The sequence below is a fragment of the Pteropus alecto genome, unplaced genomic scaffold, assembly GCF_000325575.1.
Source record: "Pteropus alecto unplaced genomic scaffold, ASM32557v1 scaffold468, whole genome shotgun sequence".
NCBI lineage: Eukaryota > Metazoa > Chordata > Mammalia > Chiroptera > Pteropodidae > Pteropus > Pteropus alecto.
In genome coordinates, this window is record NW_006441394.1 from 706364 (window position 1) to 732375 (window position 26012).

At 36.8% G+C, this 26012-nt stretch overlaps 1 protein-coding gene across 1 annotated transcript in view; it reads right to left on the minus strand.

Moving 5' to 3' along the window:
• The window catches only part of LOC102892454, an 82519-nt gene that overhangs the window by 40609 nt on the left and 15898 nt on the right, over positions 1-26012 (minus strand). The window contains 2 exon segments of the mRNA XM_015594724.2: positions 3738-3879; positions 6759-6796. Of these exon segments, the coding sequence (XP_015450210.1) occupies positions 3738-3879; positions 6759-6796 (180 nt within the window).

Genomic DNA, 26012 nt, shown 5'->3' on the forward strand with positions numbered 1-26012 from the left:
TATGTATGTTAGGACTAATTAATTTAGTGTTGTTCAAATTCTCTACCAATTGATCTTCTATATTGTTCCATACTGTTGATCTATCCATTACTGAAGTCTCCAACTATTACTGTAGAACTGTCTATTTCTCCCTTACATTGTCAATTTTTGCTTCACCTATTTTGGGGGGTCCTTCATTGGATACATATATGTTAATAATTGTTACATCTTCTTGCTGTATTGAACCTTTTTTCAATAAATAATATCCTGCTCTGTCTCTTGTAAACTTTTTTGATTTAAAGTCTATTTTGTCTGATATTTAAGAGCCATCCCAGCTCTCTTTTGGTTATCATTTATATGAATTATCTTTTATTTTGAGTGGGGGAATTTTTTTTTTTATTGATATAAAATCAGTATATAACATTATATAAGTTTCAGGTGTACAACATTATACTGTGACATTTGTATACACTACAAAGTGATCACCAAAATCTAGTTACTATTCATCATCCTACAGTTGACCTCCTTCGCCATTTCGCTCACTCCCAACTCCCTTCCCCTTTGGTAACCGCCAATCTGTTCTCTATATGAGTTTATTTTTGTTGTGTTCTGTTTATTCGTTTTATTTTTAGATTCCACCTGAGTGAAATCACAAGGTATTTGTCTTTCTCCATTTGACTTATATCACTTCACATAATGCCATCAAGGTCCATCCATGCTGTCCCAAATGGCAAGATTTCATCTTTTTTATGGTTGAGTAGTAGTCCATTGTATATATGTACATCTTTTTTATCCACTCATCCATCAATGGACACTTACATTGTTTCCATATCTTGGCTACTGAATAATGCTGCAATAAACATAAGGTTATATATCTCTTTTCAAATCAATGTTTTTGTATTCTTCAGATACATACCCAGAAGTGGAATTGCTGGCTCATATGGTAATTCTATTCTATTCTGAGGAGTCTCCATACTGTTTTCTATAGTGGTGCACCCAGTTAATGTTCTTACCAACGATGTACCCTTTTCTCCACACTCTCTCCAACACTTGCTATTTTTTGTCTTTCTAATATTGGTCAATGTAACAAATATGAAGTGTTATCTCACTGTGGTTTTGATGTGCATTTCTCTGATAATTAGTGATGTTGAATATCTTTTCATGTGTCAATGAATATCTTTTCATTGGCCATCTGTGGATCTGTGGAAAAATGTGTAATCAGATCATCTGCTCATTTTTTTGTTTGTTTGTTTTTATGTTATTGAGTTGTGTGAGTTCTTTATATACTTCCAATATTAACCCCTTATCAGATGTAGGATTTTCAAGTATCTTCTCCCCATTCAGTAAGTTACCTTTTTGTTTGACTGATGGTTTCTTTCACCAGGCAGATGCTTTTTAGTTTGATGTAATTCCATTTGTCTATTTTTGTTTTGGTTTCTCTTGCCTTTTAAAACAATACTAAGACCAATCCACGAAAACAATACTAAGACCAATATCAAGGTTCTTACCACCTACTGCTATCTTCTAGGAATTTTATGGTTTCAGGTCATCCATCATTTAATCCATTTTAAATTAATTTTTATATATGGTATTTGACAGTGGTTTAGTTTCATTCTTTTCAGGTGGCAGTCTAGTTTTCCCAACACCATTTATTGATGAGACTGTCCTTTCTCTATTGTGTTCTTGGCTCTTTTGTCATAAATTAATTGTCCAAATATGTATGAGTTTAATTCTGGGCTCTCAATTCAGTTCCACTGATCTGAGTGTTCATTTTTATGCCAATACCATACTGTTTTAATTATTATAGATTTGTAGTATAGGTTCTTTGTTCTTTCTCAAGATTGCTTTGGCTATTCAGGATCTTTCATAGTTCCATACAAATTTTAGAATAATTTGTTCTAGTTCTGTAAAAAATGCCACTGGAATTTTGTTAGGGATTGCACTGAATGTATAGACTGCTTTGCATAGTACTGACATTTTAACAATATTAATTCTTCCAGTCCATGAGCACAGAATTATCTTTCCATTTATTTGCATCTTCCTCAATTTCTTTCATCAGTATCTTATAGTTTTCAGTGTACAAGTCTTTTACCTCCTTGGTTAAATTTATTCCTAGGTATTTTACTCTTTTTGATGCAATTGTGAATGTGATTGTTTTCTTAATTTCTCTTTCTGATACTTTGTTATTTATAGAAACACCACAGATTTCTGTACATTGATTTTGTATCTGGTTACTTTACTAAATTCATTTAGTAGTTCTAATAGTTTTTTGGTGGTGTCTTTTGGGTTTTCAATATATAGTATCATGTTATCTGCAAATGGTGACAGTTTTACTTCTTCCTTTCTGATTTATATGCCTGTTATATTCTTTTCTTGCCTAACTGCTTTGGCTAGGACTTCCAATACCATGTTGAATAAAAGTGCCAAGAGTGGGCATCCTTGTCTTGTTCCTGATCTTAGAGAAATAGTTTTCAGCTTTTCACCATTGAGTATGATGTTAGCTGTCAGTTTGTCATATATGACCTTTATTTTGTGGAGGTATTTTCTTTCTATACCCACTTTGGTAAGAGTTTAACCATAAATAGATGTTGAATTTTATCAGAAGACTTTTCCGCATCTATCAAGATGATATAATTTTTATCCTTTATTTTGTTAATGTGGTATATCACAATGACTGACCTGCAGATGCTGTACCATCCTCGCATCCCTGGAATAAATCACACCTGATCATGATGTATGTGATCTTTTTAATGTACTGTGGAATTTTATTTGCTATTATGTAAAGGATTTCTGCATCTATGTTCATCGATGATGTTGGTCTATAATTTTCTTTTGTAGTGTTCTTGTCTGGCTTTGTTATCAGGGTAATGCTGGCCTTGTAAATGAGTTTGGGAGCATTCTCTCCTCTTCATAGGATAACTATTAAAATATTCTTTAAATGTTTGGTAGCTTCACCAGTGAAACCATCTAGTCCTGGACTGCTGTTTTTTGGGGGAGATTTTTTTGATTAACGATTCAATCTCCTTACTAATAATCAGTATATTCAGATTTTGTTTCTTCATGATTCAGTCTTAGAAGATTATATGCTTCTAGGAATTTATCTATTTCTTCTAGGTTGTCCAATTTGTTGGCATACATGACATATCTTTTTCCATCCTTTTACTTTCAATCTCTGTATATCTTTGTATCTAAGGTGAGTTCCTTATAACAATATATAGATGGATCATGGGTTTTTTAAATCCAATCTACCAATCTCTGACTTTTAATAGAATTTAATCCACTTAATTTAAAGTAATTAATGATAGGGAAGGATTTATTCCTGCCATTTAGTAATATGTTTTCTGTATATTTTATGTTTTTGTTCCTCATTTCCTCCAATGCTGCTTTAAAAAAAAAGTCTGATTCCTATCTGCAAGATTCATTGAAGGCTTGGTCTTCCCAGTCCAGTGATTACTTATCCCTCTACTTGAATAGTTCCTAATGAATAATTCCTTCATGAATATGTCCCAAAATGTTTAAAAAGAAGAACTTATCTTTTCTGGCCATAAAAGTAGTCTCGGGTTCTATCCCCATTTCCACCCTTTAAATCACTTGTACCTTAAACACACACCCATCATACACTAGTCACCATTCATACATAAAGTTCATTATTACTGCCCACTCTCTACCTGTACGTGGCCCGGGTTAGGGTGAACCCTAGAATACTTAGGAAAGGTCTATTGATCATTGACAAAGAAGAGAGAATCAAAATGGCTTACATTGTAGGAGCGGGGATGCCTCTGTTTCCACTGTACCAGGAGCAGCTGGGCTACTACTAAGGTAGCAATGAGGATGAGGACCATTTCAGCGTGCATGGCTTCGTGGCCACGGTGCTTGGCATGCATGCGTGCATGCTCGACCCTAAAAGCCAAAGAGATGCAGTGAGCCAGGTCAGGGGTGGTAAAGAGCCAGTGCTTTCCAGGGGTATCCTACCAGTCCAAAGTTCAGAACACACTCTTGTGCTCTGTAGCTGCACGGTACTGTTCAAATCAAAGGCTAGAAACACACATGTTCTAAACGACAGGCATTTTGGGACAGAACAGGGGCTCTATGGACTCCAGTCACCAAGCTCAGCTACTGGGGTTAAAGGTGGGTGGTCTGCTGCCTGCCCCCACTGGCAGATACAGCTGACACCTTTCCTGCAGCAGGAAAGAGACTCCAAGAGAAGCCTGTTTCACTGCCCATTTCAGTCCTATTTCACTGGAAGGAGAAAGTAACTCAGAGAAGATTATAGCCATAAAGTCTTATACTCTTAGTCAGTGATATTTATGATATCAATAAAAAAGTAACATTGCAAATGTGTGCTAATTCTTGGGATAAAGTCTTGCTTTATTTGTCCTACTCGCTCTCTGAAAACTAATTACAGTCTAAGAAATCTGGACTGCTTTGACTTTATATTAATTCAAAAATGACTTCACCGTCAGCACCCACAAGTAATAGCCTCCCCAAAGGCTCAAGGAGGGTACAAATGGAAACTCTCATTTAAACCAAGCCTGACATTCTCTCTTCCTAAAGACTTGCAGTAAGCTACTCTCTTGGCCAATACAGGCAAAAAGCTTCCTCTAAGAACAGAGAAGAACAGTCACTCCTACTACTCTGGGTCAGAGTCAGCCAAGGGAGAAGAATGAGGAAGGAGACAGAAAACTAAATACAAATGTAGCCTGCAGTCAGGACTTTTTAAACAAATTTTCCATACATGGGGGTATTAGGGAGGAAGGAAAAAAACAACATAAATGGTATCTTCATGGAATTCACAAGGACAAGAACCCCGTGGGATAAATTATGGATAAATGATAAAGTAAATATAGCAAAAAGTTAATAGTAGAATCTAGGTGGTGAGTGTAAGGGTGCTAACTATACACTTCTTCCATCTTTTCTGTATGTTTGAAATTTTTCATAATAAAATGTTAGGAGGGGCAGCCAAATGTAAGTTAGCCAGCCAGCCACAGCATCTAAGAGTTCATTTTACATAAAACATTATCCTGCGTGAGAGAATCTGACAAAAAGATAATAAGGTTAGGAGTCAAAAACTTTAAGATGTAGATACTTTTGTGGCCTTGGCCAAGAAAATTCATATCTCTACATCACTATTTCTTCATCGGTCAAAAGGAGTCCATATCTTTTCTACCTCCCTCAGGGTTATTGTGAGAATAAGCTAAACTAAAAGGACTAAGAACACTTTAAAAACCTAAGGATTGTGGAAAGTTATGAAGATAACTAGGGATAAGTTTCTTGTTCTCACACAGTATATAACTGTATGGATGTGCACAAAAGGAAATGAAAGAAAAGATCTAGAAAAGATCAGAGGAGCCATCTAGTTCAAGTTCCCACCCAATGCAAAACTTATTTTTGAAATCTTTTGTTTGAATACTTCTATTGGCTGAGAACATATGCCTCTTAAGATAGTCTAATCTAGAACCAGCAGTGTCTGGGATATAGTAAGTATTCATATGTGCTTATGAAGGAACAAAATTCCAATGCTTTTAAGAGGCAGGAAGTTCACTACCTCTCAGTATACCATGATTATTAAAGATGTTTCTGATAATAAAAAAAAAAATCTATCTTCCTACAGCTTCAATCCATTGGATCTAATCCTATACTCTGGAACAACAAAGGACACGTCAACTCTTCTTTTCCAATGCTGCCTCTTCAAAGATTTCTCATTAACTTATTTTTTAAAAAAAGAAAACTATCCTTTTTTTTAACCATTTTCCTGGCCTTTTTAATTCTAGATCTTTTAAACACCATTAATATTACATAATGTGAAGACCATTAATCCTGTTTGCCTTCATCTAACTAAAGATCTTCTTAATACACAGCATTTACAACATAATCAGTGTGGCCTCAGTGAAGCAGAGCATAATGGCACTGTTGCCTACCTTAATGCAGATAGTATATTTCTATGAACCTCTTCCAAATTATTTAGAATATTCTGGTAGCTGAGATATATGAATGGTGCATATTAATAAGCTTAAAGTCACCTAAACCCTCACTGGGTTTGTTGTATGAGTTAATACCTTTGCCATTCTATATTTTTATAATCAATAGTTTTAATCTAAAGGGTTTTTTTTCCATTAAAATTTATCTGGTTGATTGCATTGGCCAGTCATCTTATGACGTTTGTGAGGCAACAAGCACTCTATGACACCGTTAATGATGAGAAATTATGACAATAAGATATTTGTTGACTCACTCTGATTACACAGCAAGTTAGTAGCAAGTTGAGATGGAAAACACATCTTCCATTTTTTCAATCAGAGCCCCCTGCCCGGTTTCATGGATAATGATGATGATGTTAATGATGATAATCATATTCAAAGCAAGTAACACTTACAGGAAGCTTATCACATGCCAGGTACTGTTCTAAAAATTTCACATATATTAACCCTCACAACAACTCTATGAGGTACAGGTACTGTTTTGATCCTCATTTTACAAATAGAGAAAACTAACGCAATGAAAAGTTAAGTAACTTGCCCACGATCACATAGCTAGGAAATGGCATAACTAGCATTCAAACCCAGGTGGATGATTTGGTGCAATTACCTATTTACTCTCCAAGACTGAGGGAGCTACCCAAGAGTGACCTAGGTACTAGAAAAAAATCCCAGAAAAACTATCCTACTGGTCATGAGTCACTGCCTCCCACAGACAAAGAAGCAAAAAGGGTAAATATACAACTCTACTAGTTGCATTAACCTACAGTTCCCAGCCTCAGGGGCCCACACCATCACACTTACCTCCATTGCTCCTCTGGGGAGAGGTGTGACATATCAACCTGTAGAAAGACACCACCAGAAAAATCCATTACTATCTTAGAACTCTCCCTGCTCAACATAAGGTGCTCACACATTCATCAGTATCTTCAAGGAATTACAGGAAGCTTCAAGTGTCACACTCTCTATGAAGCCTTCCCTAGTACTCTAATAGTACTCTATTTCCCACTGAGCTCTTCCTTCTCTAACCACTTACTCTGGCTCATGTCTATGACATCATTGTTCCTTTCTGTGCTAGGCAATAAGGACAGAAGAGTGACCCTAATTCCCAAGATGCTCACAACCTAGTGAGGAAGACAGACATAAAAACAGAAAATTTCTTTATTAGATGCCGAAGACTATCTATGAAAGATTAAAAAAGTGGCTTCTAATCCAACGTGGGGTGTTACATATTAGTTAAGACCTCCTAGAGTAGATTTAAAATATTATCCAAATGTGGAAATGAGAGAAATATGTTCCAGGCAAAGGGACTAACATGAACATGAAGAAATAAAGCTGCAAAACATACAATTGAGTATGCCTAGAGCAAAAAGTACAAATCGGGATTAGTGAGAGTGAAGCTAGATAAAATATCCTGTCATATAATGCCATTTGACTCTAAATGGTAGCAGGTAGAACATTACACTAGGGTGAACTAAGCTTCAGTCCTTGCTTTGCTTTTAACTAGCAGTATGGCTTTCCAACTTCAAAGTTCTGGTTCTACTTATTAGCCTTGTCCTTTTAGAGCACGGTTTCTCAAGTTTGGCATTAGTGATATGTTGGGCTGGTTAATTCTTTGTTGGAGGGAGGTGGGTATCTGTACAATGTAGAACGCTTAGTAGCATCCCTGGCCTCCGCCCACTAGATGCCAGTAGCACCCCCGAAGAGGCAACAACCAAAATATCTACAGACATTGTCATATGTCCCCTGGAGGATGAAAACTGCCCCCAGTTGAAAACCACTGCTCTAGAATAATAATAAACTCTTTGAGTTGAGGGCTCAAGTATTTTACTTCCTTGTAGCCATACAGAAGTATATCCAAGTCCCAGTAAGTAAATCATGCAATACATTCTTATACTAAACTGAACTGACAATGTTCCTTGATGCGGAGAAGAGAGACAAAGCTCAGAATCACTCAAACAAATCAAAGAGCAAATACTCCCTCAGTACTTATGATGTCAAAGGCCCAGTATTCCACTATTCTCGTAACTGCAGAAAAGTACTTTAAGTGGAATGTTTGAAGTACAATGGGTAGAACTCCATTCTACTACTGAGTCAAATCGGCACATATTTACCAGGCATTCTTTATGTGTGTGTACTGAAAATGCCCATTACTATTTAGGAACAGCTTTCTAGGAAGGGAGGGAAAGAAGTGAAGAGGGAAAGGAAGAAAGGTAGGTAAGTAAGTAGGTAGTTAGGAAGGATGTCCTAAGGCTTCACAAAGCTGGTCAAGGTAATGAAGTAAACCACCTTCCTCCCTTTTTCTACTTCACACACTGCCTCACAGTATTAACTCAGGTGTTCTGATTCAGGCCTTCATCTCCCCAGAAGGACAGAGGTCCCCTCTGAGAGGGGACAAGTGGATGCAAGAAATGGAAAGGCTCATCTAGGTGGTTCCTGAGCAGAAAATTAAGAACCAAATTTCATGCTACCTGTCACAACGCTTTCTTTCTTTTCCAACTTGTACCTGCATCTTGCCAAAGCAGTCTGTTCACTGTCTCAAAACACATGGGACTCATTCCTGTCTCTGGGCCTTTGCATAGTCTTCATTCTGCATGAAATATCTTTTTCTTCCTTTTTTCCTATCCAAATCCAACTTATCTTTTCAGAACTTAGCAGCAATTTCACCTTCCCTGATCTTCTAGCTTAGTGAATTTGGCCTTCTGCTTTTCTCCAGCATGGATTTTCTCCCCTGATATTCAAAGTCTGGCCCAAGAACTAGCATTATCTGGGTGCTTGTTAGAAATGCAGAATCAAAGACTTCCAGTCAAGATGGCAGAGTCGATAAACACTGTGCCCACCTCCTCCCACACTTCATCAAAATTACAACCAAATTATAGAACAACCGTCATTGAGAACCACCTGACAACTAACTGAACAGAAGTCTTAAAACTAAGGATAAAGAAGAAGCCACTCAAGACTGGCAGGAAGGGTGGAGACACGGAACAGGTAAGCCCCACACTCATGGTGTGGCAATTAAGAATATGGACGGGGAGGACTTCTAGTCAAGATGGTGGAGTAGGTAAATGCTATGCTCACCTCCTCTCACAATCACATCAGAGATACAACTAAATTACAGAATAAACATCATTGAGAGCCACCTGAAGACCAGCTGAACACAATTCCTTTATATCCGTAGTTATGGATATAAAGAAGCCACATCAAGACTGCTAGGCAGGGTAGAGATGCAAAACAGGCATCTCAGCTACTGAGATTCCCCTGAGAAGCAAGGGGTCCTAGCCCCACATCAGGCTCCCCAGCCTAGGACTCCAGTGCCAGAAAGAGAAGTCCCCATAATATTCAGCTGTGAAAACAAGCAGGGACTGTGACTGAGTGAGTTGAAGGGTTGCTGGAAATCTAGGCACTACAAGTGTTAAAGGGATCATATGTAAACTCACTGACTCAAACTCATTCACTCTGAGCTCCAGCACTGGGGCAGCAGCTCAAAAAGCTCCAGGGACATATGGGAAGTAGGTGAACTGACTAGCTTCAGGGCATTGGCTGGAGGGGTAGGAGTCAGGGCAGCTCTCTCCTAAAGGGAAGTGCTGACAAATGCAACTGTTTCCTTCTTGAGCCCTCCCTAACCTAGGCAGCAGGTGCAGGTAGGTGCCAAATCTGAACTCCCTATTAACTTGGCTAACACCATTTGCCCCACTCTGGTGATTCCCCAAGATATCTGCCCCACTCAACTGGTGTGTCAGGTCTGAATCTCTTCCAATGGCTCCTCCACACAAACAGCCTTCCTCAGCTAGTGCTGCAGACTTCCTTAAAATCTCTCAAAGGTCCACAAACCCCCCCAAAAGCAGCAGCCAGCTTCAGTGTGCCCAGTACCTCTTGCTAAGTGGCCCCAAGACTAGCACTAGTAGCAGCCAGCCTCGGTTCTCAGTCTAGCTTCTCCCAGGTGCCTCCAAAACTGACACAAGCAGTAGCTGACCTGGCCTGCACCAGAGCCGCCCACCCGCAACCTAAGAGGCCCCAGAACCAACACACTCCGTGGCCAGCTTCAGACCACACCAGAATACCACCCAACTTCACAAATGATACACCCAAACGGTGGATTCAGAAAGCACCACAGCCCTGTTAAAGTGAGTTCCACTCCATGGAGTCAGCTCCCACACAACAGCACATCCACTATAGTCATGGCCATTCATCACAGCCAGTAAGCCTGAGGATCAATCCCGCCCACTGATGTGCTAACAACAGTCAAGGTCCAACCACAACAAGAGAGTACACACAACCCACACCTGAGACTCCCCTGGAGCATCCAGCTCAGTGACCAGGAAGACTGTGCCACTGGGTCCCACAAAAACCTACTATATAAGGCTACTCTGCCAAGACTGGAAAACGAAGCAGATCTAATACACAGAAACACACACACAGAGGCAACCAAAATAAGGAGACAAAGAAAGATGTCCCAAAAGAAAGAAAAAGGATGAAACTCCAGAAAAAGAACTAAATGAAATGGAGACAAGCATTCAACTAGATGCAGAGTTCAAAACACTGGTTATATTGATCCTCAATGAACTTAGGGGAAGAACTCAGTGAGAACTTCAATAAGAGACAGGAAACATAAAAACAGGAGATAGAAAACACGGAAAAAAAAGTCAAAAATGAAGAAGAAATGAAATGAGGAGTACATTAGATGGAATCAACAGCAGACTAGATGAAGCATATGATCAAATCAGCAATCTGGTAGACAAGGTAGTGGAAAACACCTAATCGGAACGCAAAAGAAAAAAGAATTAAAAAACATAAGGATAGTTTAAGGGACTTCTGGGACATCACCAAATGTAACAACATTCAAATCATTCACATAATAGGGGTAACCAAAAGGAGAAGAGAGAGAGAGAGAGAGAGAGAGAGAGAGAGCGCGAGAGCGAGAGCGAGAGCGAGAGCGAGAGAGCGCGAGCGCGCGCGCACGCAAAGGATTGAGAAACGATTTGAAGAAAATAATGATCGAAAATTTCCCTTACCTGGCAAGGGAAACAGACATAAGTCCAGGAAGCAAAGAGAGTCTCAAACATGATGAACTCAAAAAGGCTCACATCAAGACATATCATAATTAAAATGCCAAAGGTTAAAGACAAAGAGAGAATCTTAAAAATAGCAAGAGAAAAGCCATTAGTTACGTACAAGGGGGTTCCCATAAGACTATCAGCTGATTTTTGAACTGAAACTTTTCAGGTCAGAGAGACTGGCACAAAATATTCAAGGTGATGAAAAGCAAGGATCCACAACTAAGGTTACTGCACGTAGCAAGGCTATCATTCAGAATTGAAGGAGAGAGAGAATTTCCCAGACAAGAAAACACTAAAGGAGTTCATTACCACCAAACCAGTATTACAGGAAATGTTAAAGGGCCTTCTTTAAGAAAAAAAATAAAAAATATATGAATAATAAAATACAGTAGAGGAAAGAAAAAAATTCTCACTGACAAAGGCAAACAATAAAAAGCAGTGGATCAATCCACTGTACAAAGATTAAAAAACAAAAGTAGATCATGTGTAATTACGACAAATTAAGGGATATATACAGACACACAAAAGAAATAAACAATGACAAAAACATAATTGTGAAGGGGATAAGTAAAAACTGTAGTGATTTTTTAATGTTTTTGAACATAAATGACCATCAACTTAAAATAGACTGCTAAAAACAGAGTATGGCATGTGAAGTACATGGTAATCATAAATCAAAAATCTATGAAAGAAAAAAAAATCTATAAAAGATATACAAGAAATAAAAAGGAATCCAAACACAACACTACAGAAACTCATCAACATACAAGAGAATAAGGAGCAGAGAAGAACTACAAAAACAATCAGAAAACAATTAATAAAATGGCAATAACATACCTATCAATAATAACTTTAAATGTAAATGGACTAAATGAACCAATCAAAAGAAATAAGATGGTTAAATGAATAAAAAAACAACACTCATATACATATGCAGCCTATTAGAGACCCACTTCAGATGGAAAGAAAAACAGAGACTGAAAGTAAGGGGATGAAAAATAATATTTCATGCAAATGGAAACAAACAAAAAAGGTAGGGTAGTACTTATATCAAACAAAATACTTTAAAACAAGGGCTGTAACCAGAGACAAAGAAGGGCATTTTATAATGATAAAGGGATAAATCCAACAAGAAGACATAACTTTTATAAACATGTACTCACCCAATGCAAAAGCACCTAAATATAGAGCAAATATTGACAAACATAAAAGGAGAGATTGACACTAATAGTCAAATTAGGGGACTTTAACTCCTCACTGACATCGATGGATACATCATCTAGACAGAAAATCAACAGGGAAACTGTGGCCTTAAATGACACAACTAGATAGATTTAATTAATATTTTTAGGACATTTCACCCAAAAGCAGCAAGACACTACAGAAAGAAACTGAAGATATAAATAAATGGAAGAATATGTTATGCTCTTGGTAAGGAAGAATTAACATCGTTAAAATGTTCATACTACCCAAAGTGATCTACAGATTCTTTGCAATCTTTATCAAAATAACAATGACATTATTCACAGAACTAGAACAAATAATCTTAAAATTTATACAAAACCACAAAACACTCTGAACAGCCAAATCTTGAGAAGGAAGAGCAAAGTTGGAGGTAACACACTACCTGATATCAAACTATATTACGAGGCTATAGTAATGCAAACAGTATGATACTAAAATAGAAACAGACATATATAGATCAATGGAACAGAATAAAGAACCCAAAATAAGCCCATGCCTAGATGGTCATTTAATCTATGACAAAGAAGGCAAGAATACACAGTGGGGTAAAGACAGTCTCTTCAATAAATGGTATTGGGAAAACCGGACAGATTCATTCAGAAAAAATGAAATTAGATCACTTTCTTACACCATATACAAGAATAAGCTCAAAACAGAATAAAGACTTAAATGTTAAGACTCGATACCATAAATCTAGAAAAGAAATAGGCAGTAAATTCTGTGACATTGCTCTCAGCAATATTTTTTGGATATGACTTCTCAGGCAAGGGAAACAAAAATAAATAAATAAACAAATGGGGTTACATCAAACCAAAAAGTTTCTGCACGATGAAAGACACCATCAACAAAACAAAAAGACAACCTACTGACTGGAAAAAGATATTTGCCAATGACACATCTGATAAGAGGTTAATACTCATACAACTTAACACTAAACAAACAAACAATACAATACAATTAAAAAAGGGGTAGAGGACTTGAATAAACATTTCTTCAAAAAGGACATAAAGATGGCCAACAGACATATGAAAAGATTCTCAACATCACTAATCATCAAAGAAATGCAAATCAAAACCGTGAGATATCATCTCACACCTGTCAGAATGGCTATCAACAATAAGTCAACAAAGAAGTATTGATGAGGATGTAGAGAAAAGGGAGCCTTTGTGCACTGTTGGTGAAATTTTAAATTGATGTAGTCACTATGAAAAATAATACAGAGGTTCCTCAAGAAAATGAAAAATAGAACTACCATATAACTCAGAAATTCCACTTCTGTGTATTTCTCCAAAGAAATCCAAAACACTAATTAGAAAAGACATATGCACCCCTACGTTAATTGCAGCATTATTTAACAACAGCTAAGATATGGATGGAGCCTAGGTGTCCATCACAGATGAATGGCTAAAGATGTGGTGCATGCATATATACAATGTCTGCATATATATATTACTCAGCCATCAAAAAGAATGAAATGTTGCCATTTCCAACAACATGGAGAGACCTAGAAGGTATGATGCTAACTGAAATAGTCAGAAAGACAAATACCATTTGATTTTGCTTATATGTGGAATCTAAAAAACAAAATAAACAAACAAAACAGAAACAAACTCACAGATACAGAGAACAAACTGATGGTTGCCAGACATGAGGGGAATTGGGGAGCTGGGTGAAAAGGTAAAGGGATTAAGCAGTACAAACTGGCAGTTAGAAAATAGTCATGTGGATGTAAAGTACAGTATAGGGAATACAGTCAATAATATTGTAAATAACTATACATAGTTATACATATAGTATACATACAGTATAGGGAATACAGTCAATAATATTGTAAATAACTATGTATAGTTATTTACATAGTTATTTACAATATTATTGTAATAGTTATTTACATAGTTATTTACAATATTATTGACTGTATTCCCTATACTGTCAAATGGGTACTAGACTTATTGGGGTGATCACTTTATAAGTTATATAAATATCTAATCACTATGCTGTATATCTAAAACTAATATAATGTCAACTGTAATTGAAAAATAAATAATTTTTTTAAAAAGAAAAATACCTAATAAGTATTTGGGAAAAGAAGTGTTCATTTGACACCAAAAGGCACCCAGAAAATCATGTTTAAAAAACTACATGTCAAAACATGTTCAAAGTAGTCCACTGAAAGAAAAACTAGCAAGATCCAGAGAACTGGGCCTGGCATGGAGGCGCTTCTTCCTGAGATAGTAAACAAGCATGCTACTGTTTACGCCTTAGTTTCTCCATCTGGAATAAAGAAAGTAAGAGTTCTGACTTCATTATGGGGTTGCGAGGGTACCTACATTCAAGATAACCAAGTGATTTCATTGTCTTTCCTCCTGGGAGACTGGAAGTGCTTTATAAAGTAGAGTAGGAGAGGCTAGGGAACTTAATGTTGGAGAAGCACAGGACAGTAATGCTTTCAGAACCTCAAGGAAAGGAGCTCAGAAGGGCAAGCACTAAGGCTGAGAATAGCCCTGGGCTTAGAGGACCATTTAGCATTTCATGGAATAGTATTAAGTTCATGCTAAGAGTAAAGACTGATCTGGTTTTTATATTTTCCTTGTGAAACAAAAGATTACTTAAATTATACCTGACCCTGATCAATGTGGGAGATAAGGGGTGCTGACCCTCACGCAGTCAAATACCTTGAGTCAGTCAGCCCTCCACATACATGGATTCCCACCTGGATTGAAAAGAAATCCAAACCAGTCTGCTAGCTCAAGTGGCAAAACAAGGAAAGCTGTAAACTATAGCTATAATGAATCTGTATCATCTGGAAATACATCTCTATTTGCTCTCTCATGAGTGAGTTTATTCATCTGGGGCAGGGCAGTAAACAAGTTTGAAGGTGCCCTGTCCAGAGCTCAGATAGCTAATCAGGTAAGGTTACTGATTAATGGGCCCATATCCAACTTCTAAGACCCCCCACAGAGAATTTTTTTTTTTTTTCCCACCAATCACTCTCCTCCTAGGATCTCAAAACCCTAGTCGTGCCAATCTACCTAAATCCAGATTTGAAAGAAGTTAAGCCAAAATTTTCAGGAAAATGATCGGCAGTTGATTGCTATATTTTCTCAGGTGCATAAGACTCAGAGACCCACCAGCATAATCTCACAAACCAACTTCCTGTTCCACATAAATATTGGATGCTCTATGGTCTCTGAGGCTTTTTACAGGTTGGTTACTTTGACCTTTAAGCCCCTCTTTTTCACCAAGCCACATTCTGCCTTCCTGGAAAACACTAGCCAAATCCTCCTGGTTCCAGGAAGGCTCCTTAGATTGACCCCATTTGCTGAAGAAACAACCTCTACTACTTTGCTAAGTATGGTCCACAGCCCAGCAGCACCAGCACCCAGAAAACTTATGAAGAAACAGAGAATCTCAGACTCCATTCCAGATCTGCTGAATGAGAATCTGCATTTAGTAAGCTACTCAGGTAATTCATATGCCCATTAAAGTTTGAAAAGCATTGCTACTACATCCCAGCACTCACATTCACAATTTGTCCTACAGCCATATACCTCTATGCACCTGATTCTTTTTTTTAATGAATTTTACTGAGATCTAATTCACATTGGTAAAATTCACCAATTTAAAGTGTACAATTCATTGTTTTAGTATATTTACAGAATTATGCCACCATCACCACTACATAAGTTTCGAACTTTTCACCATCCCTAAAAGAAACCACATAGCAGTCACTCTTCATCCTCTCCCAGCCCCCAAATAACCACTAATTTACTTTCCATCTCTATTTGTAGATTTGCCTATTCTAGACATTACATATAAATGGGATCATACAATATGCGGTCTTTTGTGACTGGCTTCCTTCACTTAGCAGAATGTTTTCAATGTCCATCATGTTGTAGCATGTATTGCAGTCCATTCCTTTTTATTCCCAAATAATATTGCATTATATAGATATACCACATTTTATTTTTCCGTCCATCACTTGATGGACATTTGGGTTGTTTATAATTTTTGGCTATTACAAATAATGTCTTATGAACTTTCATCTACAAGTTTTTGTGCAGTCATGCTTTCATTTCTCTTGAGTATATACGCAGGAGTAGAACTGTTGGGTCATACGGAAACTCAATGCTGAACCTTTTGGAGAACTGCCAAACTGTTTTCCACAAAAGGTACACCATTTTACATTCCTACCAGCACTGTATGAGTTCTCATTTCTCCACATTCTTGACAACACTTGTTATTCTCCACCTTTTTGATAAACGTATTGCAGTGGCTGTGAAATGGTATCTCAATGTGATTTTGATTTTATTTCTCAGATGAATAATGATGTTGAGCACCTTTTCATATGCTTATTGGCCATGTATATATCTTCTCTGGAGAAAACTTTACTCAGATTCTTTGTCCATTTTTTAAAAAAATAGACTTTTTTAGAGCAACTGTAGGTTCACAGCAAAACTGAGTGGAAAGTACAGAGACTTGCCATATGTGTCCTGCATAGCGTTTCCCATTATCAACACTCTCCCATTGTTCCAAATGATAAACCTACCCTGACACATCATTATCAAAGTCCAAAGTTTACCTTAGAGTTCACTATTGATGTACATTCTGTGGGTTTGGACAAATGTATAATGACATGCGCCCATCATTAGAATATCATACAGAGCAGTTTTACTGCCCTAAAAATTCTCTGTGCTCTGCTTATTTGTCTCTCCATCTGCCCCAGCCCCTATCAACCACTTATCTTTCCATTTCCACAGTTTTGCCTCCTCCAGAATATCATATAGTTGAACTCATACAGCATATAGCCTTTTCACATTGGCTTCTTTCACTTAGTAATATGCATTTAAGTTTCCTCCATGTCCTTTCATGGCTTGATAGCTACTTCTTTTGAGTGCTGAATAATATTTCATTGTCTGGATATACCAGTATATTTACCCACTCATCTACTGAAGGACATCTTGGTTACTTCCAAGGTCTGCCAATTATGAATAAAGCTGCTATACACATCTGTATGCAAGTTTTTATATGGAAATAGTTTTCAACTCCTTTGGGGAAATACTAAGAAGTACAATTGTTAGATTGTATGTTAAGAGTATGTTTAGTTTTTTAAGAAACTGCCAACTGCCTTCCAAAGTGGCTGTATCATTTTACATTCTGACTAGCACTAAATGAGAATTCCTGTTGCTCCACATCCTCACCAGCATTTGGTGCTGTCAGTGTTCTGGATTTTGACCATTCTAATAAGTGTGTAATGGTATCTCGTTTTAATTTGCATTTCCCTGATGATATATGATGTAGTGCATCTTTTCATTTGCCATCTATATTATCTTCTTTGGTGAGCTATATGTTAAGACCTTTAGCCCACTTTCTAATCAGGCTGTTTTCTTATTACTGAATTTTGAGTTCTTTGTTTATTTTGAATAAGTCTATTATCAGATAGGTCTTTTGCAAATATTTTCTCCCAGTCTGGCCTGTCTTTTCATTCTCTTGACAGTATTTTTGCAGAGCAGAAACTTTTGATTTTAATTAAGTCTAGCTTATCGATTCTTTCTTTCATAGGTCATGCCTTTGGTGTTGTATCTAAAAAGTAATCGCCAAACCCATGGTCACCTAGATTTTCTCCTACATTATCTTCTAAGAGTTTTATAGTTTTGCATTTGTGATCCCATTTAGATTTGTGATCCATTTTAAGTTAGTTTCTGTAAAGGTTGTAAAGTCCATGTCTAGATTCATTTTTTTGCATGTGGATGTCCAGTTGTTCCAGCACCACTTACTGAAAAGGCTCTTTGCTCCATTGTATTGCCTTTGCCTCCATTCAAAGACCATTTTAATATATTCATGTGGGCCTATTTCTGGGCTCTCTATTCTGTTCCACGGATTCTATTTTTCTATTCTTTCACCAATACCACACTGTTTTGGTTACTCTAACTTTATACTAAGTCTTGAAATCAGGTGCCAGTCCTCCTACTCTGTTCTTCTCCTTCAACACTGTATTGTCTTTTGCCTCTCCATATAAACTTCAGAATCAGTCTGTCGATATCCACAAAATAACTTGCTGGGATTTTGACTGGGTTTGCACAGAATCTATAGATCAAGTTGAGAAGAAGTGACATCTTAACAACACTGAGTCTTGCCATACGTGAACATGGAATATTCATTTATTCAAGTTCTTCACTGATATCTTTCATCAGAATTTTATAGTTTTCCTCATATAGATCTTATAGATCTTATACATATTTTGCCAGATTTACACCTAAGTATGTCATTTTCATGGATGCTAAAGTAAATGGTATTGTGTTGTTAATTTTAAATTCCATGGCAACTGACTTTTGTATATTAACCTCTTATCCTGAAACCGTGCTATAACCACTTACTAGTTCCAGTTTTTCTTTCTGATTCTTTCAGATTTTCTACCTAGATGATGTCATCTGTAAATAAAGACAGTTTTATTTCTCTCTTAAACAAATCTGTATACATTTTATTTCCTTTTCTTGTTTTATGCATTAGATAAAACTTCCAAAATGATGCTGAAAAGCAGTGGTGAGAAGGGACATCCTTATCTTGTTTCTGACCTTTGTGGGAAAAGCTTCAAGCTTCTCACTATTAAGTATGACATTAGCTGTAGGGTTTTTATAGATGTTCTTTACCAAGTCGAGTAAGTTCCCCTCTATCCCTGGCTTACTAAGAGTTTTTGTTTTTTTAATCATGAATGGGTGTTGGATTTTATCACACTCTTTTTCTGCAACTATTGATATGTTCATGTAATTATTCTTCTTTCACCTGTTAATATGATTTGCAATAACTGATTTTCAAATGCTGAATCATGCTTGCATATCTGAGATAAATTCCACTTAGTGATGGTATATGATTCTTTTTACAGATTCTTTGAATTTGTTAATATTTTGTTGACAATTCTTACATCTATGTTCATGAGAGACATTAATCTATAGTTTTCTCATAATGTCTTTTTCTGGTTTTGGTACTAGGGTAATGCTGGCCTCAAAAAATGAGTTATGAAATATTTACTCTGCTTCTATGTTCTAAAAAAGATTGTGGAGAACTTCCTTAAATGTTTGGCAGAATTCACCAGTTAGCTAATTTGGGCCTGGTACTTAGTTTTAGAAGGTTATTAATTATTCATTCAATTTCTTTAATAGATATAGGCCTACTCATATTGTCTATTTCTTCTTGTGTGAATTTTGGCAGATTGTGTCTTTCAATGAATTAGTCCATTTCATCTAGGTTATCAAATTTGTGGTCAGAGTTGTTCAAAGTATTCCTTTATTATCCTTTTAATGTCTATGGATCTGTAGTGACATCCCATCTTTCATTTCTGATATTAGTAATTTGTGTCCTCTTTTTCTCTTAGTTAGCCTGACTACAGGCTTACCAATTTTATTGTTCTTTTCAAAGAACCAGCTCCTGATTTTGTTAATTTTCTCTACCGACTTCCTATTTTCAGTTTTAACTAATTTCTTTTTCTTTTCTTCTGGTTAATTTGTTTTTTTTTTTTTTTTTGAGTTTCTAAAGGTGGAAGCTTAGATGATTGATTTTAGATCTTTCTTCTTTCTAATATATGCACTTAATGATACAAATTTCCCTCTAAACACTGCTTTTGCTATACCCCATAAATTCTGAAAAGTTGTGCTTTCATTTTTAGTTCAAATGTAGTTATAACTCTCTTGAAATTTCTTCTTTGATCCATGTGTTATTTAGAAGTGTGTTCTTTAATCTCTAAGTATTTGTGGATTTTCCAGCTATCTTTCTGTTACTCATTTCTAGTTTAATTACATTATGCTCTGAAATCATACATCATGTATGATTTCTATTCTTTTAAAATTTTTAGAGTGTGTTTTATGGACTATAATGTGGTCTATCTTGGTGAATGTTTCATGTGAACTTAAGAGAATGTCTACTCTGCTACTGTGGGATGAAGTAATCTATAGATGTCCATTATATTCAGTTGATTGATGGTGTTATTAAATTCAGCTATGTCCTTACTAATTTTCTGTCTGCTAGATCTGTCCATTTCTGACACAGGAGTGTTGAATTCTCCAACTATAATAGTTGCTGTTCTATCAGTTTTACCTCACGTATTTTGACATCCTGTTGTTAGGCACATATATATTAAGAATTTTTATGTCTTCTTGGAGAACTGACCCCTTTGTCATTACATAATGCCCCTCTTAATCCCAATAACTTTCCTTGCTCTGAAGTCTGATCTGTCTGAAATTAATACGGCTACCCCTGCTTTCTTTTGATTAATGTTAGCATGACATATCTTTCTTCATTCGTTTACTCTGAATCTATGTGTCCTTTTATTTCAAATGGGTTTCTATATAGATAACATAATTGGGTCCTTTTTCATCCACTCTGACAATCTCTTTTAATTGGTGCATTTAGACAATTGATGTTCAAAATGATTATTGATATAGTTGGATTAATATCTATTATATCTGTTTTCTATTTATTGTCCTTGTTCTTTGTTCTTATTTTTGTCTTCCGACCTTTTTCTGCCTTTTGTGGTTTTAACTGAGAATTTTATATGGTTGTATTATTTTCTCTTTTCTTAGCTTATCAATTATACTTCTGGTTTTACTTCTTTCATTATTTGCCCTAGAGTCTGCGGTATACATTTACAACTAATCAAGTCCATTTTCAAATAATACCATACCACTTCACAGGTAGTGTGAGTACTCTATAATAACAAAGTAATTCCTAATCCCTCCCTCTCATCCTTTGTATCACTGCTGTCATTCATTTCACTTATCCATAAGCGTGCGCACACACACGCACGCACACACACACACACACACACACACACACGAGCACACATGGTTGAATAGTGTTGGTGTTATTATTTCGAAAAAAACAAACAAACATCTATTAGATCAACTAAGAATAAGTCAAATAAAAGAGCATCTACAAAAATCCTATAGCTTATATTATATTTAATGGTAAAAGCCTGAATGCTTTCCCCCTAAAATCAGAAACAATGTCAGGATGTTCACTCTCACCACTCAACATAACACTGAAGTTTCCAGCCAGCATAATAAGGCGATAAAAGGAGATAATAAGCACACAGATTCAAAAGGAAGAAAATTGCCCCTATTTATAGATGACATACATGATGGTCTACACAGAAAATCCCAAAGAATCTACAAAAGAAAAAAAACCCCTAAAACCCTAGAATAAAAGAGTTCAGCAAGGTGAGAGAATAAAAACACACAGAAATTATATTTCTACATATTATTGAACATGTGGAAACATTAAAAATGCAATAAAATCTACAATCAGTCATAAAAAAATAAATGTTTTTATTCTACCTTCACTTACTCCTTCTCCAATACTCTTCCTTTGTGTAGATCTGAGCTTCTTACCTCTATCATTGTCCTTCTCTCTAAAGAACTTCTTTTAACATTTCTTGCAAGGCAGGTCTACTGGCAACCCAATTTTTATTTGTCTTTATTTTTCCCTCTCTTTAGAAAGATAATTTCACAGGGTACAGAATTCTAAGCTGGTGGCTTCTTTTTTCTTTCAGCACTTTAAACATTTCATTCCACTCCCTTGCTTACAGTTTCTAAGGAGAAGTTAGACGTAATTCTTATCTTTGCTCTTCTCTAAGTAAGATGTTTTCTCCTTTGGCTTCTTTCAGGATTATTTTTAATCTTTGATTTTCTATAGTTTCACAAATGATAATGCCTAGGTATAGTTCTGGCTATTTTTGTTATTATTTTGTTTGGCATTTATCTTCCTTGGTGTTTTCTGAGCTTCCTGGATCTGTGGTTTGGTGCCTGACATTAATTAGGAGAAATTCTCAGTCATCACTGTTTCAAATATTTTTTTGTTTTTCTCTTCTCCTTCTGGTATTCCTATAATGTATATGTCTTAGTCTCTTTGGGCTGCTATAATAAAATACCATAGACTGGGTGGCTTATAAAAAACAAACATTTATTTCTCACATTTCTGGAGGGTGGGAAATCTAGTATCATAAAGCCAGCAGGTTTTGTCTCTGGTGAGAGATTCCTGGTCCATAGTTAGCCATCTTTTTGCTGTGTCCTCACGTGGTAGAAAGGGCTAGGGAGCTCTGTGGGGCCTCTTGTAAAGGCACAAATCTCAATTATGAGGGCTCTGCCCTCATGACTTAATCACCTCCCAAAGACCCCATTGTGGAAAGACAGTTTCAAGGTGTGACCACTGTTTGACCTGTGAGCTGAACCCAGGCCAGAAGAGCAACTGCTTACAGCAAACGTCCCTTAGGAGACTCTGATCACAATCTATACTCGTTCTGACATAAACCAGCACCTCTTCCCTGAATCCTGTTACATGCTGGTTCCCAGAAGAGAACATTGTTCTGATCCTGTCAATCATGTAAAGCATTTACCTGTTCCTGGAACAAGTCACATTCCAGTACAAGTGACTATCCTGCCTTGTTCTATATAACTTTCTGGCACCTGCCAAGTAGCACAGGGATCGGTTTCATCTTGCAGTTGCCCAAGACACACCCAGTATGTAAGTTTCCCTTAACAAACTCTTTAATTACTAGACTGGAGTAGCCAGTCTCTTTCTTCAGCCTTTCCTTGCCCTCCACTTAGAGAGAGAGATCTTCAGTCCCGGGAACTTTCCCTGGGTCTGCATGTTCTAACCCCACCTCCTAATACCCTCACCTTGGGGATTAGGATTTCAATATATTAATTTGTGGGGAACAAACATCAGCATACATTATAAATTGTGTAGTCCCACAGTTCTTGGATATCCTGTTGTGTTTCTTCTAGCCTTTTTCTCGTTACTTTTCACTTTTATAGGTTTCTATTGAGATATCCTCAAGCTCACAAAGATTCTTTCCTCAGCTGTGTCCAGTTTACTGAGAAGCCCACCTAAGGCATTCTTTATTTGTGATGGTGTTTTTGATCTCTAACATTTTCCTCTTAGAATTTCCATCTCTCTGCTTACATTGCCCATTTGTTCTTACATGCTACTTTATCCACTCAAATCCTTAGCATATTAATCATAGTTGTTTTAAATCTCCAGTCTAATAATTCCAACATCCCTGCCATATATGAATCTAAGTCTGATGCCTGGTCTGTGTCTTTGTTTTTTGGCTTTTAGTAAGTCATAATTTTTTCTTGATAGCTGGATATGATATACCAGGTAAAAGGAACTACTATAAATAGGCCTTTCGTAATGTGGTGGAAGATGTAGGGGAAGAAGAAGCATTCTACAGCCTTATAAATGGGTTTCAGTCTTTTAGTGAGTCTGTACCTCTGGTGTGTGAATTTCACAAGTGCTTCTCAGCCCCTCTTAGGTGGGACAGGATGGCTGGAGTGAGCTGGAGTTGGTATTTCTCTTCTCTCACAAGGAAGGCCAAAGCTGGCTAGAGTTGGATATTTCTCTTCCCCTAGGTGAAGTAGGGTCTGATAAAACCCCAGCAGGTTAGGCTATAGTTAAATAGTTTCTCCTTGATGGTACCTTGTTAAAAATAACGGAATGATGTAGTTATTTCAAATGGTTCCTTTTCCCACTATCAGAAGCACAGGGGATTTTTCGCAATACTCAGTGTAAGAATCTAGTAGATATCCAGGATGTAAAACCCACGAAATTGCCTCAAAGACTGAGCCTCCCTGGAGTTTTTAGCTCTTAGTGTTGTCCATATTGAGCTCCCAGCAATTCATCAACTACAGTCCAGGTTTCCCTACTCGAGCACTGGTTCCCACTGCGGTTTCTGCTCCTTTAAGTTGTGATTCTCCGTATTCTCCAATTCTGGGGGCAGCAGTTTGTCTTGTGACCTCACTTTATGGATCTAAGAAGAATTATTTTTCAGTTTGTTCAGCTTTTCACTTGTTTTTAGGACAGAGTGGAGACTTCCAAGCTTCTTATATGCTATATCATAACCTTTTGTCCACTTTATTAGGTTATTCATATTTTTATTGTTGAATTATAAAAGTTCTTTATTCTCTTATCAGATATATGACTTGCAAATATTCCATTCTGTGGGTTGTCTTTTCACTTTCTTGGCAGTGTTTTTTGCAACACAAAAGTTTTTCATTTTGATGAAGTCCAACTTTTTTATTTTTTTCTTTGACTGCTTGTGCTTTGGTGTCATAGCTGATCATGATTTATGACTGTTTTTTCTAAGAGTTTTATAGCTTTAGTTATTACATTTAGATCGCTGGTCCATTTTAAGTTAATTTTTGTATGTGGTGTGAAGTAAGGGCCAATTTCATCCTTTTGCATGTGGCTACCTAGTTGTCTCAGCACCATTTGTTGAAAAGAGTACTCATTCCTCCACACATACCTGATTCTTCATACTGGCTCTGAACTTTAAGAAGGTGTACCACCCTTGTTTTCCACAGTATTTTCTTGACTGCCCATATAGCTCTTTAAATTTTGCTGACAGATTCTCAGAAAAGACTAAAAGATAACTGGAGAACTATATATAATGCAATCAGTCAGTCATTCAATCGATCAATCAATCAATCAATAAAGCAAGCCAGCCTCTGAAGTTCTCTGTGAAGTTTGATTTGTTTATTCTATTGATTCATTTATTCCAGGAATAAATGAATCAAATTTATTCAGTTCCCAATTAAGGTACTCATATTTTAAATGTGCAGGTCCTGGCCTAGGCATGGAGATACGGAGGTAACCAGACTTTTTTCCTGCCCTTAGGAAAACAGATAAAAAATAAAACACTTAGGCTGTTTTAATAACATGCATTTACTCAGTCCAGGGAGGATGCTATTTCCATTTTCCAGAAGGCACGGATGAGATATAAAGGAGAGAAATGACTCACTGAAGATCATGGCTACTGGAGACAGAGACAGGAACGGCAGGGAAAGGGTCACAGATATTATGGAAGAAATCAGAGTCAGGGTTAGGGACTCAAATGGCAAAGACAATGACTAGTCACGAGGGCCTGCTAGGGCTACATTATGACTTTCATGGGACTTAGGTATTTTTGCCTTTGTGGGCCCCTTCCTCTATTAAAAAATATCTTTAAATATTTTATGGCTGCACTGGTATAAAGATATGTAAACCCAGCATAGGGAATGCAATTAGAATGAATAAGTTGGCTAGGCGGAGGGCCAAGGGAGGGAGGGAGCAATTGGGGGGATCATTTTACAAACTATATAGCTGTCTAACCAATGTACTGTGTACTTGAAACTAATTAAAATAAATAAATTTTTTAAAAAAGATGTGTAAACCAAGCTGGATTATATCTACTTTTTCCCTCTGATTAAAAGAAATCAAGACATTTTTATAGATCCCTGGGCCCTGTGCCTACTGTGTCTAATGGATAAGTCAGCCTTGGGTCCTACTCTCTCCCCACAGCTATGGACTCAGTGTTCTCTTCCCAGCTGCCAAGTCACTTTGCTCTGTGGCTTCTGAAATTCTCTTCTCTACTGGGCCTAAAAGATATAATAGGATGGGAACCATCTGATGAACCAGTATGAGGTTTAAGTTCACACTAAATCTCACACTGCCTAGATCCACAAAAAAAGTTAATCTCACTCTAATCATGTAAGTACTATGAAGTCATTGGGCAATCATTTGACAATAATGTGTATTCTGTGTTCAAGAAGGGTTTAGATAAACTCATAAATGATCAAACCCAAACAAAGAAACAGACATGTCACTGACCTACAAATGCCAAAGTCACGGGAAACATGTGCCTGGCATTTTGATGGTAGCCAATAAATATTTGTTTGTTCGCTCTTTATTCATTCATTCAATCACAAGACAGGCATAAAACAAA